The sequence below is a fragment of the Papio anubis genome, chromosome 3 (assembly GCF_008728515.1).
Source record: "Papio anubis isolate 15944 chromosome 3, Panubis1.0, whole genome shotgun sequence".
NCBI lineage: Eukaryota > Metazoa > Chordata > Mammalia > Primates > Cercopithecidae > Papio > Papio anubis.
In genome coordinates, this window is record NC_044978.1 from 122681443 (window position 1) to 122702008 (window position 20566).

The following is a 20566-nucleotide window of genomic DNA, read 5'->3' on the forward strand; positions in this document are numbered from 1 at the left end:
CAAAAATTAAACCTCAGAAAGAGTACATTTTTAAAAAATATTTGAAGGAAAAATAATTTTCTAATAACAGAAATAGGTTATGCTTTCCCTCAAAGAAAATTAAAATATTATTCCAAAAATTGGAATTAATAAAAAAGGGGAAGAGAGATTTGTTTTGCTGTGTTTCTTGGCCATTTAAGTCCAAAGTTTAAACTTGAGTAAAGCGATGACACTCTGAAATAAAATGATACACAACGAAAGCGACATTTGTGCAGCTGAGTTACGGGGTTCACCTCTCAAACTCAGCAGCAACAGGCTAACTGCAGGGAATAGCTAGTCTGTGTCTGTCATGAGAAAGGGGGATAATAAGTTTTTCTTTTCATTTTTCTGTTTTTCTATATTCTCTGAAGCAGAAAAAATTGTTTTAAATGTCAATAGAACTATAGCCCACATTTGTTTTCTGTTTCAAAATTATCTGTTTGAAATCTACTAAATGTAACTTTTAAAGACATTTTTACAGGTTCTTGAAAAATGCCAGTGCTATGGAACTAACAAATACAGGAGGTAGAGAGGAAAATAAACTGAAAGTATTTGAAGCCAGGCCAGTGAGTTCAAAATAAATTAACATTAAAGCAACAGAGCAAAAAATCAATACCAGCAAAACAGGACAGTAAAATATAGTATGGAAATAACAACTACAAAACTCACAGATGCAAACAGGAAAGAGATGAGAAATCTTCCCCAACAAGTTTTAAGTAGACACTAGTGTTATATTTCAGCCAGCTAATAGAATACAAAGATTCCTACTTTTTTTATTAATCTTAAAGCAGAGGTGCCCAAAAAGAAGAGGAAAGAAACAAATTTTTCTCCATCTTTGTAATTTAATGGATTTCAAACATACTCTCATAAGAACAGACCATTTGGTGTTTATGTTATGAAAATCAATAAGCTGACCAACATGCCATTCCAGGGCTCTTTAAAGCAAGTGATAGGTCCGAGGTAAGGTCACCTGACCAAGCCTGCCTGACAAAAAGTTCTCTTTACCAATAGCAGTATTTGTGAAATGACTTACCTGGAAGCAGAAAAGACAAATAGAACAAATTACAAAATCTTCTCTGGACGCACTTGCTGAAGGTAACACAGATGTCATGTCATATATTCCCAAGGTGAAGAAGAGAAAGAAACCCAGCAAATGACTCCAGATGTTTACTGTCTCATTAGATAAAATAAACAAACTGGAAAATAAACATACATGCAACTGAGATTCACATTGGTCAACTTACTGTCACATTCAAAGGTTAGGGACAATTTTGAGGAGTTACCTAATACTTGCTCCAAAGCTCTTACCCCACCTGTACCTTTCTAAATTTGATATATTATCTAATCAAATTATTCTAAGTTTTTCCATATTGCCAACAATCTTGGGACCATAGTTTTTTGGGTGCTCACCTCTATTATCATACTTACCATTTCCTTCTCTGTATTGAGAGATTTACATACAAATTCCATCTCATCTTCCAGCCTATCAACTCCCTAATGGTCAGTACCATTCGTCTTTATGACCCCACTGTTCACAATGCCTTGCTCAGATTAGTCTACAAACTAAAGGTCTTCAGAAATGAACATGCAGAGGAAATCTGGATGTTAGCTAGCATATTCTATCAATAATACGTATCTGAAAACCTGCTCAGTGCAAGGTTTGGCATGAACTTAGAATACTTTCCTGGAGCTCATTAAATACAAATGCAAAATTAAATGGACTTAAGAGAAGCAAAATAAATATGTATGGATCCATTGGAAAGGTTCTTTAAGACAGGCATGCCAGAACAACTTTGCTGTGGATGTCTTAAAACCAGTCTAGTTTCCAGGTGGCATAAGTTTCTCATTTTCAGAAACAACTGGACTTTACTTTTAATGTGGGTACTATGTGCCCTCTTTCAAAATGCCCTGGGCTAACTGGTCTTGGCAGCACAGGTTGGTACAGTGTGTACCACCCTGAGTCAAGAGGCTCACTGTCCCCACCCCACACAAGTCACTTAACCTCTCCGGGCTTCAGTTTCTTCATCTACACAGTAATGGAGCCACATTAGATGCTGCTGCAACTTTCTTCCAGCTCCTTTCTTACTTTTGGGAAATGGTTCTCCAGATGTGGAGAGGACTCATCTGATTATTTACTAAAAGGTGACATCATGACTAAAGATTAAAATACTACTCTTGCATTTGTCTGCAAAATCTAGTATTTTTGCTTAAATTTAGGTTTTTGGTCTTCACTGATTCAGAAATCCTTGACATACTGACATTGACATATAACTCTAAATTTGTAGCAGTCACTGTGGTTCTCACGTTCTCATTTTTATAAGAAATGGAATTTCCTATTTATTTTGCTTCTCTTAAGTTCATTTCTTGTAAAAGCAAAAGCGAGAACCACAGTGAGTGCTACAAATTTAGTTATATGTCAACACTTACTAGTAAGGATTTCTGAATCAGTGAAGGCCAGATACATGATGTATATAGCAAGGTGTCAAAACTATCAAATGATCATCAAGAATAAAATGAATCTTGGATCATGAATTTCAGGCTTTATCATGTACAAAGTGTAAAGACTATTTATAACTGGAGGAAGGGATGCACGAATGTGCTTGAAACATATAACTACAAGACTGTTTTGACAATCAATACTATGCTCTGCTTATTACTTCAGAACTTTTCTTTTTGTGAAATCCAGTATAACCTGACTAACTTAACTGAGAGGCGCAACCTCTCCATGTTCCCTGCAGCTAACAGTGGACTCGCAAAACTGCTATGACATACAAAACCTCCTCAGATTACATCCAAAATCTGTCCCAGTCACTCCTGAAAGTCAAAAGGAGAGAGGGCAAAGGCTGAACTTGCAGAAGATAAGGCTGGTGGGAAAGCAAGAACACCTCTAATAAAGAATCTACTCTTACTGTATGAAAAGTTAGGTGTCTCCTGCACAGTAGACACACCTGACAGCAGTAACTTAAGCATATCCTGAGAATGACCCTATATGAAAAACACACTTGAATGTGTTTACAATTGCAAGCATGGCCAACCCTTAGACTGATTCCTTATCTATGAGGAACATCTGAGCCCCTGTCCCTTCTCATGGAATGCTGACTGTACATGGGATGGAGGCCTTTTGTTTTGTAAATGAAGATTACCAGGTGGAGACCGTCAGGGGGAAGGGTGTTAAGTAAAATGCTATATAAACTGCATGCTTTCTGCAGGCGGCAGAGGTTCTCCCGTTCAGGTCACTGCCACTGGACCTCTCTGTAAATTACCCTAGTAAAACCCTATGTCTTGTTTATTGGCTTTGGGTCTTTTCTTCTGTCTTTCGAATCTGGTGCCATCCTTATTGAAGTTAACAGGAGTCCAGCACCACATCTTCATATTCTGTTCAGTTTTAAAATCAATAATCATCTTCATTATCATCATCTGTTCAGCTTCAAAATCATTGGTGATGACAACAATCAGCATTTATTGAGGGCTTATTAGGTTCCAGGCCATGTATAGCATTTCACACACAGAATCTAATTGAATCCTTTTTTACCTCTGGAAGCAGATACTGTGATTACCCTCATTTTTACATGTGGGTATAATGAGGCTCAGTGAGGTTCCATTTTGCTCCAGGTCTCAGAACTGTTAAGTGGCAGATCTGGATACTAAAGTCTTTGACTCAATAGCTCAAGAGCTAATGCTCTATACTTAATTTTCCACTCCGTGAGATTTGGACCCTAACATCAGAATGCAGAGGACCACTGCTAGTTGGGTAGAAAATATTTAAGGCAATTCACTGCTTGCCCTATTCTTGTGGAACTCCAGATCCACAGCAGAACCCAGCTGTGTAATTTACTCATGCAACAGGAGGCATTGGGGAGGAAAACGGTAATTACGCTTCAAGTTGTGAATCCTAAGGGCCATCCATTCAAGCCAAGTAGGGATGACAGTGATGTCACCTTGTGACCATGAGTCACAGAAACACTTTCATGGCAGGACAAAAGGAAAGAAGGACAGGAAAAGATAATGCTGGAAAAATTAAGAATCAGACATGTGGTTGCCGCTTGAGCAACTCAACAGCCCACATTCTGGCACTAGGGTTTGCCACTACAGTGACCTGGAGCTAACCAACATCTGTATCTTAATTCTCCTAAAGCAGAGGTCCTGTATTTCAGTACAGGTAGTAAGTTTGGACAGTTACTCCAAGAACTAGAACAGTTATTTTTCAGTTTTGTTTTTTTTAAACACAGGTTTTCAAGAGACTGTGGTTTTAAAGGTTTAGAATGATAAAGAAATTTCCTTCTTAGAGATGCTTCTGTGGTGCTCTAGTGGAGACTCGGTGCCCGTTATGGGCTCTCTTTACCATAGTGCTTTTCCTACACAGCATTTTTTTCCACAATGGTTATTATGTAATTGTGTAATTATCTCTTTAATGTCTGTTACCCAGGCTACACCTTAGTAGCTCCATGAGAACAAGGGCCATATTTGCTTTTTTTCTGCATGGGCTCCATAAGTATTTGCTACATGAATAAATCTTGGGCGTATATGTTAACTTGTTTCCTATGATACAGGCATTTTTCTGGCCCAAAGCTACTGAATTCCCAGAGGGTTGCTCTAAAAAGAAAGCAAGCTTAGGTATACACCGGGCAAATATGGCTCAGCCCGATTCCAACATATATCTCATTGAGTCGAATAAACCGAATAAAGGATGTAAAAGCCCTTTGTAAACAGCAAAGCGCCATAGGAGAGTTGTAATTATGATCACTGTTACTATCATGATTATTCCGTGGATCAAGTACCCCGGCCAGGTAAGGGGAGATAACGGGGGAGGGGAGGCGGTAAAAAGGGATGAAAAGGATGGGGCGGGGAGGAAATGATGGGCAAGCAGAAAGGCGGGGAAAGCAGAAGGGGGACCAGACAAAAAGGGTGTAGGTGAGAGAAGGGGACACTCCAGGCGGAGGCGGCCAGACCGTACCTTTTGATACACAGCCTGGACGGCAGGTAGGCCCGGTAGCCGTCGGTGATGTACGGGTTGTCCTTGAGGGACACGGGGATCTGCTCGTAGGTGTACAGGCGGATGCCACGGGGCACCAGGACCGGCCAGTACTGGTAGCTGCCCAGCTCAATGTAATGCGCGCTCTTCAGCAGCTTCTGATGCATCGTTCCCGGCCGCCGCCGCTCCCTGGCTAGGGAGCTCCCCCAGGCCCCGCCTCCCCGGGGAGGGGGCTTTGCCGCTGGAGCCCCCGCCCCGGAGCCCGCGGACGCTGCGCGAGGTCCTACCGCGCCGCCGCTGCCCAGGGCCCGGCTCTGCGCTCACACCCGCCACTGCCGTCAGCGCCGCGGCGGACCCGGCGGCGTCGCAGCCTCCTCTGACGTCAGCGCGCCGCCGCGGCCCCGCCCCTCAGCCCTCGCTGGGAGGGGCAGGGGACTGGCGCGCGCCGGCGTGTGCTCCAGCGGGCTCTGGTGGCTGCCCGGGTGCCGGCGTCTCTGGCCCTGTGGTTTGGCGGCGCCCGGGGTGTTCCTTTGCCTGTGAGAAGAGCCGAAAGCATAGAGCTTCAGGCGAATACAAGTGGATTTTTTTTTTCTTTTTCTGTTTTTTTTATTAGAAGTAATAGTTGCTGCATTTTGAAAAATCAAGAGGAAAAGAGTTAACAGGAAGAAAAGTTCGAGGTAATTACCGTTTAGTTTATGCTTGGAATTACACGCACTTAGTGTCAGAAGGGACTTTGAGGATTTCTAAGCTGAAGTCAGCTCTTAGCACGATAGTTGGAAAGAGAGGAAACCTGGTGCACATGGAACATACACCAGCATCCAGCACATCCTGAGCCTTAAAGGAAAGCCCCCGCGCATTCAAAACTGCGACCCAGTTCAGCGTTATGTTCTCTGATCACAGTAGAATTAAACTAGAGTAACAAGAAAACTAGAAATCTCCACGCCTGGAATCTGAGCAATACACCAAATATTTCAAGGGCTGATGAAGAAATCACAATGGAAATAAGAATATCTACTAAACTGAATAATAAAGATAGAACATATTAAATCCTGTGGAGTGCGGCTATAGTAGCATTTAGAGGAAATGTTACAGCTTTGTTTCTGGCTGTGTACTGTGATGCAAATGTTTACTTACAGTGGCAACAGGGCAAAACATCAGTTTGAGTACCGCATGTATAATAGAACCCTTAGTCCATTGTTTGGCATTGTAAGGGCAAGAAAAATATCTTGTCCTCACTTATCGCAAGGTTCATAGCTGACATTCCTATGAAAAAAATTAAGAGAAGCCAGCCGGGCGCAGGTGGCTCATGCCTGTAATCCCAACATTTTGGAAGGCCAAGGCAGGCGGATCGCTTGTGCCCGGGAGTTTGAGGCCTGAAGCGAGAGGATTGCTTGAGCCTGGGAGGTCGAGGCCGCAGTGAGCCGTGTTTGTGCCACTGCACTCCAGTCTGGGTGACAAAGCGAGACTTTATCTCAAAAAATAAGTAATAAAAATTAACAAGAAAAGGCATAATAAATTTATTTAACAAAGTTTTATGTGACAGAGGAGTCTTCAGAAATGACACAGAGACCCAGGAAAAAATGGTCTTTTTATGCTAAGTCTGATGAAAGGAGTGGATAGTTGTGGAGAAACATGATTGAAAAGGGGCATCATCTAATGATAAACTGAGGGGGGAACCTAGAAAGGCCAGTTCATTAAAATTCTTGGCCTCAGAGTATAGGGCAGGAACTCTCTAGAATGAGGGTTTTATGACCTAGTTTCAGGTGAGGTAAGTCAGAATTCCTTTGTGACCACGGAAAGGCAGGGACGGTCAGAAAGTAATCTTACTAGATTTTTTTTTCTTTTTTTTTTTTTTTTTTTTTTTTGGGGGGGGAGACAGTCTCACTTTTATGCCCAGGCTGGAGTGCAGTGGCGCAATCTCAGCTCACGCAATCTCCACCTCCCAGGTACAAGCGATTCTCCTGCCTCAGCCTCCCGGGTAGCTGGGACTACAGGTGCCCACGACCACGCCTGTCTAATTTTTGTACTTTTTGTAGAGATGGAGTTTCACCATGTTGGACAGGCTGCCCTTGAACTCCTGACCTCAAACGATCTGTCTGCCTCGGCCTCCCAAAGTGCTGAGATTACAGGCGTGAGCCACTATGCCCCGTGCTTAGCCCCTTACTAGGTTTTATGGATTGCTTTAGGGAGAGAAATTCTAGGTTGTAAGACCCACTTGGGAAGAACAGGAAAAGGAAGAAAGGAGGACAGACAGAAGTTCAGAGAGACCTTAGTTCTGAGGCCTTCCCAGTCTCCTTTAGTTTAAAGAACTCAGCATGGCAAAGCACCAAACTTTGGGGTGTGGTGTTCTGAACCCTGACAACATACAATAATCACTCATAATACCTATTCTTATTATGTAGTAATATTGGTTAATTTTTGAGAAGCAGTATGGCTTAGTGATTAAGATCTTGGACTTTGAAGCCATGTACTGAAGTTCGAATTTCTGTTCAATCATTGACTAACTATTAATACATGTCCTAGTGCAGGTAACTTAACCTCTCTGAGCCTCAGTTTTCTTATTGGTAGAATAAGACTAATAACAGTTTTTTGTGTTGTTGAGGATTAAATGACTAAATCCATATAACAGTCTTAGAAAAGTACCAGACATACTGTTAGCACTCAACAAATGTGAGCTATGTAGAGAGTTCAAGGAAAAATAATCAATAAAACTGGAAAGGTAAATTGAGATATATCCTAAGTGGACTTAAATGTCCTGTGAAGGAAGTGAGACTTATTTTTTAAGTCATGGAGCTAAAAATAATGTTTGAGAACCTACTACATGCTCAGTACATTGTCTCTACTGAAGGTTACTGTGCATAGAAATTCTCGTTTCCCAGTGTAGGACGATCATGCCTGAGAATGCCTGCCTGCCACTCCTACAGACCCCCTCTAGGAGGTTCCTTCTGCATGTATTTCTTGCTGGTACCATATGATACTACCTTGAGGCTACTGCTGACCCACAAGTAGATTAGTAGTCTGTGACATGTGATGGCACAAATGTCCATTCAAGAACAACGGTAATTAGTTTGACCAATCGGTTACTTCCTTAGGAATTTGACCTGGAGATGTGGGAAGAGAATCCTTAGCCTGTTATTTGAAACAACGTAGAAAGATGCCCAGAGATTATCAGACACACAGAAAGTAGCTGAGTTATGATAATGATGGGAAACTAGTGTAAAGAACTAAAAATGGCACTTTGGGAGGCTGAGGCAGGCGGATCACGAGGTCAGGAGATGGAGACCATCCTGGCTAACACAGTGAAACCCTGTCTCTACTAAAAATACAAAAAATTAGCCGGGCGTGGTGGCGGGCACCTGTAGTCCCAGCTACTTGGAAGACTGAGGCAGGAGAATGGCGTGAACCCGAGAGGCAGAGCTGGCAGTGAGCTGAGATCACTCCACTGAACTCCAGTCTGGGCAACAGAGCAAGACTCTGTCTCAAAAACCAACAACAAAACAAAACAAAAAAGCCACTTATGAAATGCATGAACAAATATGATAAGGTAGATATAGCAACAATCCATGCCTGAGTCCTAGAGTGAGAAAGAGAGCTATAGGTAAAAAAACAAAATAATAGAAATGGAAAGAGCTCTTCCACTCAAGTTTGTACAACAGCGGAAGCAGGAGCAACACTGCTTTGGGACACCTCTAACAGAGGGTAACTCAAAGATGAGAGGGCACATTTCCCCACAGATAACAACAACATTGTGGCACTTTGAGGGCTCTGGCTGTTTAGTCATGGTGCTTAACAGAGATCTTCAGCAGCATGTCTGATGGAAGAATAAAACTTGTTGATGTACTTGGTGAGGCACCAGCATCTGTGATAGGTGGGGATCAACAGCATCCAGCAGGAGACCTTGGTGCCTCTTGAAGTGGCAAGACGGGGAACTGAACTGCCCAGAGATAATGGGAAAATGGCAGCACCCTATCATGAACACCTGTGAGAGAAACACTGGATTTTAGAGATGGTTGAGGTGGTGTGGATGGGACAGGGATGCAGTTCTCAAGGAGCTGAAGTCCTGAATTTCCAAGTGGGAGCAGGAGCCTAGGGACAGGAGACATGGGGGCTGAATGGGGCCTTTGGGTAAGACAGATCCTTCCGTCCCTCCTCCCTCCCTCTCCCTCCCTCCCTCCCTCCCTCCCTCCCTCCCTCCTCCTCCCTTCCTTCCTTCCTTCCTTCCTTCCTTCCTTCCTTCCTTCCTCTCTCCCTCCTTTTTATGTACTTTTTTGCATTTTACTTCAATTCAAATATGTTGGAGATTCACAGGTATTGGGATGTCCACAACACAGAACTTTACATTTACTGAATTCTGACAATGTGTCACACATTTTCCTATATGCTAACAGAGATGAATAAGACAAATTTTAGACAACAACCTCTGCCAATTTCAGCAGCACTGACATTTTGATCACTCTACCATTGAACTCTCTTTTCTGGACTTCTGGGACCACCCTCATCTGAACTCTTTTCCTTATCTTTCTGGCCTGTCTATAAAGTCCCAGGGGACTTTAAGCCACTATTTCTCTGACCCTTCAGAGTGTTTTCAGGATTCCTTCTTCAGTGGTGTAAATTCTATTTTTTCCCTTTATATTTCCATGGCTTCAGTTACTATCTTTTTCAGGTCAGATCTCCTTTCTGTGCATCTGGATTTGCATGTAGACCTGGATATAGAAACCTGAAATATTAAAAATATTAAAAATATTTTCTCCTAAATCTGTTTACATCCCTAAATCTCTATTTACTCACCCTGTTAAGCCAAAAGTGTTGCAGTCATCTCTTCCCTTGGCACAATTTTATTAGTAACATCCTTTGCTTCCATCCCCGTCACTGCAACCAGTTCCTTGTCAATGATTTTTAACTCCCCTGCCTAATTAAGCTTATCTGAAAAAACAAGGAAGCAGTTCATCAATTTAACTGTGTCCTCTTTAATTCTACAACCATATTGCTAAAGAAAATGACAGGATGGCGTGGATTGGTATTTCTGCAGATTGTTTACAATTTCTACAGAACCGTCAACATCATTTGGATATTTTAAATGTTTACTTGATATCATATCTCAAGTAAAAAAAAGATAGATGCCCATCTTCCCGCTTCCTTAGCAGATCAGCTCTTTCCTATCTAACAGAGAAAATAGAGGTCATAGAGTAAGCACTCTCTCAACTTTCTATTGCTAGCCTTCCACCTGTAAGTTCACTCATAATTAAAGCCCATTCTTTGTTTCCTTTCCTCTGTCTCAATAGAAATGACTGCTTTAACACCTCCTACTTAAGGTCAACCCTGCTACCTATTTTCTGGATCAGGCTCCCCTTAGTTTCCTAATGGACCTTGCTCTGTGAGTTATCCTTCTCTCAGATGTATCTCCAACCTTTCCTTCTCTATTTTTTTTCCTTTGATACTTAAACATGTTGCAAACAAGCATCTTTGGGTAAACAGACTATAGAATGAGAGAAAATATTTGCAAACTATTTTGCAAATAGTTTGCAAAAGAAAAAAAATCCTCTGTGATTTTTTTTTTTTTTTTTTTTTTTTTAACATTTCAGCTTTTATTATAGATGAAAGGCTACCCGTGAAGGTTTCTTACATGGGTAAACTGTATGACACTGAGGCTTCAGACCATCCAGGCAGTAAGCATAGTACCCAACAGGTAGTTCTTCGGCCCACACCCCCCTCTCTCCCTCCTCCATCTAGTGATCCCCAGTGTCTCTTTTTCCCATTTTTACAAGCACGTGGATTCAATGTTGAGCTCTAACTTGTGAGAACACGTGGTATTTGGTTTTCTGTCTGTGTGTTATGTCAGGTCGCTTAGGATAATGATCTCCAGCTCCATCCATGTTCCTGTAAAGTGCTGAAAGGACAATTTTGTTCTTTTTTTTGTGGCTACTCAGTGTTCTGTGGTGTATATGTACCACATTTTCTTTAATCCATTGTTGATAGGCATTTAGGTTGATTTCATGTCCTTGCTATTGTGAATAGTGCTGCAATGACCACACAGGTGCATGTGTCTTTATGATGGAATGAGTTATTTTCCTTTGAGTATATACCCAGTAGTGGGATTGCTGGGTCACATAGTAGTTCTGTTTTAGGTTTCTTGAGAAATCTCCAAACCACTTTCTACAGTGGCTGAACTAGTTTACATTCCCACCAACAATGTATATAAGCATTCCCATTTCTCCATAGTCTCACTTTATTAGTCTGCTTTCACACTGCTATTAAGATACTACCTGAGACTGGGTAATTTATAAAGGAAAGAGGTTTAATTGACTCACAGTTCCACATGGCTGGGAAGGCTTCGGGAAATTTACAATCGTGGTGGAAGGCAAAGGAAAAGCAAGCACTTTCTTGCATGACAGTAGGAGAGAAAGAGCACGCAGTAGAAACTGCCACTTTAAAGCTATCAGATCTTGTGAGAACTCCCTCCCTATCATGAGAACAGCATGGGAGAACTGTTTCCATGATCCAGTCACCTCCCACAGGGTCCTTCCCTTGACATGAGGAGATTACAATTTGAGATGAGATTTGGGTGGGTACACAGAGCCAAACCATATCACTCACCCTCTGTTGTTTTTTGACTTTTAAATAATCGCCACCATTCTGACTGGTGTGAGATGATATCTCATTGGGGTTTTGATTTGCATTTCTCTGATGAGTACTGGTGTTGAGCATTTTTTCATATGTTTTTTAGCCACTTGTATGTCGTCTTTTGAGAAGTGTCTGTTTATGTCCTTTGCCCATTTTTTAATTGGATTCTTTGGTTTTTGCTTGTTTATTTTTTTAAAGTTTCTTTTAGATTCTGGATATTAGTCCTTTGTCAGATACGTAGTTTGCAAATATTTTCTCCCATTCTGTAGTCTATTTATCTGTTGGTAATTTCTTTTGCTGTGCAGAAGTTCTCTAATTAAGTACCACTTGTCAGTTTTTGTTTTTGTCATAATTAACATAAATTTTTTGCCAAAGCCTATGTTGAGAAGGGTATTTCCTAGGTTTTCTTCCAGGCTTTTTATAGTTTGAGGTCATACATTTAAATCTTTAATCTATCTTGAGTCAGTTTTTATATATGGTGAAAGGTAGGGGTCCAGTTTTATTCTTCTGCATATGGCTAACCACTTATCCCAGCACAATTCCCCATTGCTTGTTTTTGTTGATTTTTGTCTAAGATCAGATGGTTGTAGGTATGTGGGCTTACTTCTGGGTTCTTTATTCTGTTCACTGTTGTATCTGTTTTTATACCGTTACCATGTTGTTTTGATTACTGTAGCCTTGTAGTATAGTTTGAAGTCAGATAGTGTGATGTCTCTGAATATGTTCTTTTAGTTATTGCTTTGGCTATTCAGGCTGTTTTTTGGTTCCAGATGAATTTTAGAATAGCTTTTTCTAAATCTGTAAAAAATGACACTGGTATTTTGATAGGAATGGAGTTGAATCTGTAAATTGCTTTGGGTAGTATGGCCATTTTAACCATATTAATTTTTCCAAGCCATGAGCATGGAATATTTTATATTTCTTTGTGTTGTCTCTGATTTATTTGAGCAGTGTTTTGTAGTTCTCATTATAGAGATCTTTCACTTCCTTTAATAGATGGATTCTTAGGTATTTCATTTTCTTTGTGTCTATAGTTAATGGGATTGTGTTCTTAATTTGGTTCTTAGCTAGAACATTATTGATGTAGAGAACTGATTCTCTACATCAAATGTAGCTACTGATTTTTGTACTTTGATTTTGTATCCTGAAACTTTACTCAATTTGTTTATCAGTTCGCAGAGCCTTTTGGCAGAATCTTTAGGGTTTTCTAGGTATAGAATCATATTTTCAGAAAAGACTTCTTCTTTTCCTATTTGGATGCCTTTTATTTCTTTCTCTTGTCTGATTTCCCTGGCTAGGACTTCCAGTACTATGTCAAATAGGAATGATGAGAGTGGGCATCCTCATCTTGTTTCACTTCTCAATGGGAATGGTTCCAGTTTTTGGACTGTTCAGTATGATGTTGGCTGTAGGTTTATCATAGATGGCTCTTATTATGTGGCGGTATGTTCCGTCAATGCCTAATCTGTTGAAGGTTTCTACCATGAAGAGATGCTGGATTTTATTGAAGGCTTTTCCTGCATCTGTTAAGATGATCATATGGTTTTCATTTTTGATTCTGCTTATCACATTTATTGATGTATGTTAAACCAACCTTGCATATCAGAAATACAGCCTACTTGATTATAGTGAATTAACTTTTTAATGTGCTGCATTTGATTCAGTTTGCTAGTATTTTGTTGAGGATTTTTACATCTGTGTTCATCAGGGATATTGGCCTGAAATTTTCATTTTTTTTGTGTCTCTGCAACATTTTGGTATTAGTATGATGCTAGCTTTGTAGAATGAGTTGGGGAGAAGCTCTTCCTCCTTGATTGAAAAAATGTTTCAGTAGGATTGGTGTCAGTTCTTCCTTATATGTTTGGTAGAATTCAGCTGTAAATCCATGTAGTCCAGGGCTCTTTTTGGTTTGTAGGTTTTTTGTTACAGATTCAATTTCCAACCTTGTTATTGGTCTGTTCAGGTTTTTACTTTCTTCCTAATTCTATCTTGGGCATTGTGTGTTTCTAGAAATTTATCTATTTCCACTTGATTTTGTACTTTGTGTGCATAGAAGTGTTCATAATAGTCTCTGAGAATCTTTTGTGTTTCTGTGGATCAGTTGTAATGTCATCTTTGTCATTTCTGATCATTCTGATTTGGATTTTCTCTTTTTTTTCTTTGTTAATCTGGCTAACAGTCTATCAGTCTTGTTTATTATTTCTAAGAACCAACTCTTGGTTTCATTGATCTCTTGTATGGACTTTTGGGTCTCAGTTTTATTCACTTTTCTGATTTTAGTTGTGAGAAAACCTCTCTCTCTCTTTTTTGGTATGTTATTCTGAAACTACAGATTTCTCTCCTTCCATTCTCAGCCATATTTCTAGAAACAGTCTACATTTATTGTCTCCATTTCTAACTTTCCTTTTGTTCGTTGTCTCATGGCAATCTGACTTCTTACCTCTGTCTGTCCCCTGGCCTCTATGAAAACTGTAGCATTGAATTTGCCACACTGCATGGGAACTGCCTGCTTTCTTCTAGATGTTTACTACAATATATAATGTCTTTTAAGGGATATTTATTCTATTTGTAGTACCAGTGCTTTTGATGTGACTATCTATCTATCTATTTTTTTTTTTTTTGAGATAATGTCTCTGTTGCCCAGGCTGGAATGCAGTGGTGCGAACATGGCTCACTACAGCCTCGACCTCATGGCCTCAAGCGATCCTCCTGCCTCCGCTTCCTGAGTAACTTTGGTCACAGGTATGTGCCAGCATGCCTGGCTAACTTTTTTTGTTTTTCTTTTTTTGTATTTTCGTCTTTTTTTTTTTTTTTTGTAGAGACACAGTTTTGCTATGTTGCCCAGGCTGGTCTTGAACTCCAGGTCTCAAGTGATCCTCCTGCTTTGGCCTCCCAAAATGCTGGGATTACAGGTATGAGCCACCATGCTTGACCTTTTATTAAAAAAATTAAACTTTTTATTTTGAGGTTGTAGACTCATATACAATTTTAAGAAATGACAGAGATCCCTTGTACCCTTTACTCAGTTTCCTCCAATAATAACGTCTTGAAAAGCTATATAGTACAATATTACAACCATGATATTGACACTGATAACAGTCAAGGTGTGGTATCATTCACCACAAAGATCCATCACCACAAAGATCCCTTATGTTGTGGATTCAGCCATACCTACTTTCTCCTGCCCACCCACTCCTTAACCCCTGATACTACTGATTTGTTCATTTCTATAATTGTGTTGTTTTGATAATGTTATATAAATGAAATCATACAGTATGTCACCCTTTGGAATTGGGTATATCACAGTTTGTTCAATCGTTTACTTGTTGAAGGACATCGGGTTGTTTCCAGTTTTGGGTTATTATAAATGTAGCTACTGTGAACACTATTGTACAGGTTTTTGTGAAAATCGAATTGTTCTTATCTCTGGGATAAATTCCCCGAAGTGCAATTGCTGGGTCATGGTCAGATGGTAGTTTCATGCTTGGGTTTATGATAAATACCAAAAGGTTTTACAATAAATTTTCAATAAATAAATAAATGAACAAATAATGTTATACCAAAATCTTTGGAATGAAGATGGGGCTTGAATAAATGTATTTTTACCGTCTGCACAGGCAATCCTATTAACTACAAAAATGACATTCTAAATATTCTGAAACATAATGCGAAGCAGAAATCAATAAAGCTTAAATATGGGGGATAAGCTTATGCATTACGCTAGGAGTCAGGGTTTTTTAGCCTAAAATGTATTTATAGCAATAGTGAAGTCTGATTCACCAGAAATAATGTACAGATATTACACTATAATATTTAATCTCCAAATGGCTACACTTTGAAAATTAGATCTAAAACCCCCACAAATGATAAACATAGCTTGATAATGAGTAATGTATATTAAATAAGTAACCACATGCTCTTTAAATATGTTTTCCTGTTTTTTATGGTAGTCCATTACTGTGTTCCATGTTAGGGTGCTCCACCAGAGTCCTTGCCTTGGTTACATCATCTCATCCCAATGCCAAGCCCATCTTTTCATTTGAAATTCATAGCCAGCACTTATAATAAGGGTCTTCATGTAACATAGAAGGAACACGTGCTAGACCCAGATGGACGTGAGGCTGAGTCTGAACAATAAAACTTACTGGCAAGTTACAGAGTTTCTCTTGGCCTTGATTTTCTCATCTATTAGATGAGGATAAGTCTAAACAACCTAAATAACTTGACAGGGTTTGACGTCACACGAAATAACATATACAAAGTACCTGGCATTGAAAAAGCATCAATAATATTCAATTCCCTTCTCTTATGGCATTTAAAACTTTCCGAGGAATAAGTTCCCAAGGCTTATTTATAAATGTTGCCCAAATTTGTAGTGGGTTGTTACAGATCATTCTTATCCAGAAGATTTGAACATGTAAATTTAACAACCCAATTATATCCAAGGAAATATTCAAAGGCAGTTGATGCAGTTTCCACTGGGCCTTCTTAAAATTAGAGATAGATATTAAAATAAAGAAAAATAATCTATACCTTATTGAAAATGTTTACATTTTGGGATACAAACCATATGTTCTTATTACTTGTTTTCTTATTTTTTTTTGGTATGAATATATATACACTCCAGTTCAAGAAAATGAAGGGATTTTTTTCTTAATTTGGGCCGATGTAGTTTTATTTTTAATAATTAAATGCTGTCAGAAACAGGACCACCATTTGCAGAGCCCAGAATTAAACAAACACCATCTTGCAGAATGGTTAAGAACATGCATCAGGAACCCTTATAGTAGAAATCACCTCTTATAACAGACAGGGGTAGTAGCTTACAATAATCTCCTATCTGATTTGAACTTATAAAATTGAGGAAGTTCAGTGGTGGCTTTATCATCTATTTGCTATGTAAAGTTTAGGAAAATATGCATAACAATGAAAAATGCAAGTTAATGTAATGTTTCATTTTTCAATCATGTTTTTAATTATTACTGGGAGCCTGTTTTTATCAGAGAAAAGCATGAGAAGAGATTTACATTTATCAATAATTTAAAAGAGCTGCTCTGTAGTAAAAAATGACTGGGCACATCTTCAATAGAATTCTTTAACTCTATTGTGGCAAATTTAGAAATAGGTTGAAATGATGGCATAAAACCAAAAATCAAGGTTCGTTCTGCTCTTTGGAGTATCAGGTACCACATACACCACAAGGCCCTGCCTAACTCAGAAGATCATCTCCATTAGCCCAACACAGAGGCCTACATGTTTGTTGTGTCTTCAGAAATACCTCACTAAAATGTATTCAAATTACTTTGGTGATGACATCAATTAGCAATTGTCATGAAATCATTTACTGGATTAGCTAGTCACTACTTAGATTAGAACCCTGAGAAAATAAAGTATGGGCAGTTTAGTTTTGTTGGGAGTAAGGGGGATTGTGAGAAGTTCCTAGCATGAAGTATTTATAAGGAAGAAGGAAGAAAGAGCTGAAAAAGGAAGTGAGAGACAGGGAAAAGGAAGCAGGAGCATCCTGGAGTCTTATAGGATCAACTGGCTGTAATCTTTTGAAAGACAGGAAATATGGTGGGTTCACCATTGTATGCAGGTTAAATATCACAGCACCTTGAACATAGCAGGTGCACAAAAATATTTATTGAACAAATGAAAGAACGTATGTTCTAAAATGAGGGCTGGTATCAATTCTGAAAGGGGAGGAAGGAGAGCATTCCAAACTAAATTTACATCGCTAAGTTTTCCTAGCCCTGACCCTGCTGAAGTTTGTAGAGCCATGGGTATAAATATAAGAGGTTGTGGAATTTCCTTCTGTAAGACTTTTAAAAATGATATAGACTCTTACATATCTGGAAGGGTTCCTGTGAAAACCAGGAGAATGATCTGAATAAGCTGAATAGACTCTGGTTCTTTCTTTGGGCTTTGATTTGTTTTTGTTTTTCAATTTCAAGAGATTCAGTGCAAAATTATATATTGCCATCCTTACTACCATGCAAATAACAATAATAATTTATTGAGTTTACTGTATGCCAGACAACTTGCTGAGTGTGGAATCTCCACTAATGAATTGTCTCATTTTTGTTAACTCTGAGGATTTTGCCAGGTATTATACAATCCTCCTGCAGATGGCACTCTTCTCCTGCAGAATTGTCACCTCTTGCTCTCGGCTTGAGCCTTACACTGAGATAGGGATGAGAAATGAGTGATTTTAAGGTTGGTACACTACGATTAAAAAAAAATTATCTATGTATGAATTGAAATTCCTAAATATGAATAATTCAGCCCACTAGAAATTTAAAGAGTTTTTAAAATACAAAACTTAGTAATTAAGTTCACATACTTTTTCAATGGTTTTGCAGCTTTGCCCTCTTTATCATAATGGAACATAATTTGCTGTTCTATTTTCCTCAGGAAAACTGAAACAAAGAATGTTTTCTTGACAGGCAAGCTTCAGCTCAGAAAATGGATAAATAGCTCTTCTCCTCCCCTGTGCTTCACTTTGAACTTCCCTCTCTACCTAATCCCTGGCTCATCTTTCCTCTTTTGGAGGGCTCAGGGTGATTGAGGCTGGGGAGATGAATAGCTGGTGAAATCTGACTGGTTCCTGGGCAGGCCACTGTTCATCAGGCTCACCTGGTCCAGCTGGGACTCAGCTTTTCCTTCCACAGTGTGGCCACAGCTAGTGCTGAGTACAGACCATCAGAAACCTGCAGGTATAGATAGATAAAGCAGAATTAACAACATGCCCAGAAATAGCAATTTCATTATTACTATTCCATGGTGTTTACAAAGACTGTTTTGTGCTTGCATAGCTTTCTTTATGCTTCTGGGCAAATGTGTAAAACACTTTTAGCTCTTATGTGGCTCTGGCAAGTCAATATGTCACATCCAGTGATAGCATCTAGTTGTCTGGCACACATGTGAAACATTTAGAATTATACAGCTCAGAGCTCTGGAATTGGTATTAACTATTTTATCAGACCCCTTGGTATAGCGCTGTAAGGCACTGCTTCTTAGAGTATGATCTATTTATTGATCATCTGCTTTTGAATCACTAGGATGTATGTTAAGAACAACAAAAATAAAACAAAATCTTAGACCTGCCTTTTCCCAGCTACATAACCAGACTATGAAGGATTTAAAAGAAACCAGTCATTCTTGCCCTCACTGAAGTTTCAGAACCATGAGAAAACAGTGCTTTCAGGAGCTAGCGGTTCCCTGAGCACAAATTAAAAGTCTGATTTTAGTACTGGCCTCCAACTACTATCCTTTTCCACTTGGGGATATCGTTAGTGATCTCCCACTCTCTTTATTCTCAATTAATTAAAGCTTATCCCCAGAGTCTTTATTCAGTAAAGATGATCTGAGAATCCCCCTAAGTTTAGTGCATTTTAATAAGGTCTCCGCTGCTTACTTAAGGGAACTCTGAATTCTAGCGTGCTTCTTTCTTCTGGATTAAGGGCTGACACAGTCAGGACCTTTTGTGTAACTTTGTCCTTCTCCTACCCCCATCTGTCTGGTCTCTTCTGGCCACTTTCTTTTCCTTCTTACTAGCAAGCAATGATGGTTTAAGATCTTCTCCGGTGTCCTTCCTCAGAGGAGAATCCCTCAAATCCTCCCGGAAGAGGTGGTTGAGCAGTCAGAGCACTTACTGCTCTGCTCCCTAACTTGTTTCCTGTCATCTTGGAAGTAGTTCCCATCTTGTTTGGATCCCTGGTACCAAGCCTAGTGCCTTGCAAATAGTAAATGCTCAGTAAATGTGCATTGACTCACTGGAGGATTAATAAAAGCACTCTTCACTTCTCTTCTTCTACAAAATTATAAACCAAATGTTAGTAAGTGAGCTCCTTGAGCATACACCCATGGCTTTTTCATCTGTTAACATGAACAAATGAACTTGTGAAAGAAAATGTTCTTTTCCATATACAAATAAAATGTTATTTCCATATACAAACTTGAGACACCGTGAACACTAAGGATAGGGGCCATATTTCATTCATGTTCATACCTCCAGCTCTTAGCACAGTATGCAGCACATAATAGCACTTGCTAAATGTTTGCTAAAATAAAATTTAAGAAGCTACCCACGAATCACTCTGTGTTACCTCATGCGGTACAGGAGAAAAGACAGTCTCACTTTTACATATGTGCCTGGGACATTCTCACAAGCAGAGAGTTAGAGGACTTGTCATAGGTGCTACAGCTATTTAGAGGTGGATGCCAGACTAGAAATCAGGGCTGTTCAGGTTTAGAGGAGTCATGCCTCAGCAGGAACAGGTGGAAAAACCATCTCTTTTTGAGCAGGCTGTGATGCAACCTCTCGTTGGTAGGGGGCAATACTGGCACACGATATACATGAAAAGGTAGCCTTTCAGAAGAGGAGACTTGAGCAAGTTTAGGGTGTCCTTTGGAATCAACTGATACAACCACGACCAGTGTAACAGCAACCACAACCAGCACCAGAGCCAGAACTAGCATCACAACCACCACCAATATTAATTGCCATTTATTTCATGATTGGTGAATGGCAGCACTGATTTTTTAGCACCGAAGTCTTCTGATTTTTAGTTTGATATGGTTTTTGTTGCACCATGCTATTTTTTTAATAGAGCTTTTTGTTTGTTAAAAAGTTGTATATTTTCCTTGTAAGAATGGCACATTATCCTTACAAAAAATTAAACTTAGAGACATGGATGTTTAAGAAGGTTAAAAATTCTTATTCCAGCCCCTTCCCATATACAAATAATGTTTTTAAAAATAGTTTTTCCTATGCATAAACTAATATCTATTTCTTTCATAGAAATTAAAACATTATAGATATGGCTTAATGCTTTAGGCAGAGTGGACCTAGACTTGCCGAATGAACTAACTGGACTAATATGTTATCTTATGTGTGGCTTTTTTGGACTATTGTATGTGGGTTAGTTTAAATGTTGGTCCTACAGCTCCTAA

The 20566-nt window shown here is 39.4% G+C and overlaps 1 protein-coding gene across 7 annotated transcripts in view; it reads right to left on the reverse strand.

Annotated features, from left to right (window-relative positions):
- PAQR3 (progestin and adipoQ receptor family member 3) overlaps nucleotides 1-5363 on the reverse strand; it is a 27354-nt gene extending 21991 nt beyond the window's left edge. For 6 of the 7 annotated variants that reach the window (XR_001902521.3, XM_009206881.3, XM_009206879.3 and 3 more), the window contains exons 1-2: nucleotides 4973-5363; nucleotides 1052-1214 (exon numbers count right to left, since the gene is read on the reverse strand). Coding sequence is in view for 5 of the 7 variants with exons in the window: in XM_009206881.3 (XP_009205145.1) it covers nucleotides 1052-1214; nucleotides 4973-5157 (348 nt within the window). In the remaining 2 variants the exon portion in view is untranslated. The remainder of the gene's footprint in view (nucleotides 1-1051; nucleotides 1215-4972) is intronic. The other variant, XM_021938474.2, reaches the window with a different exon arrangement.
- Nucleotides 5364-20566: the final 15203 nt, after the last annotated feature.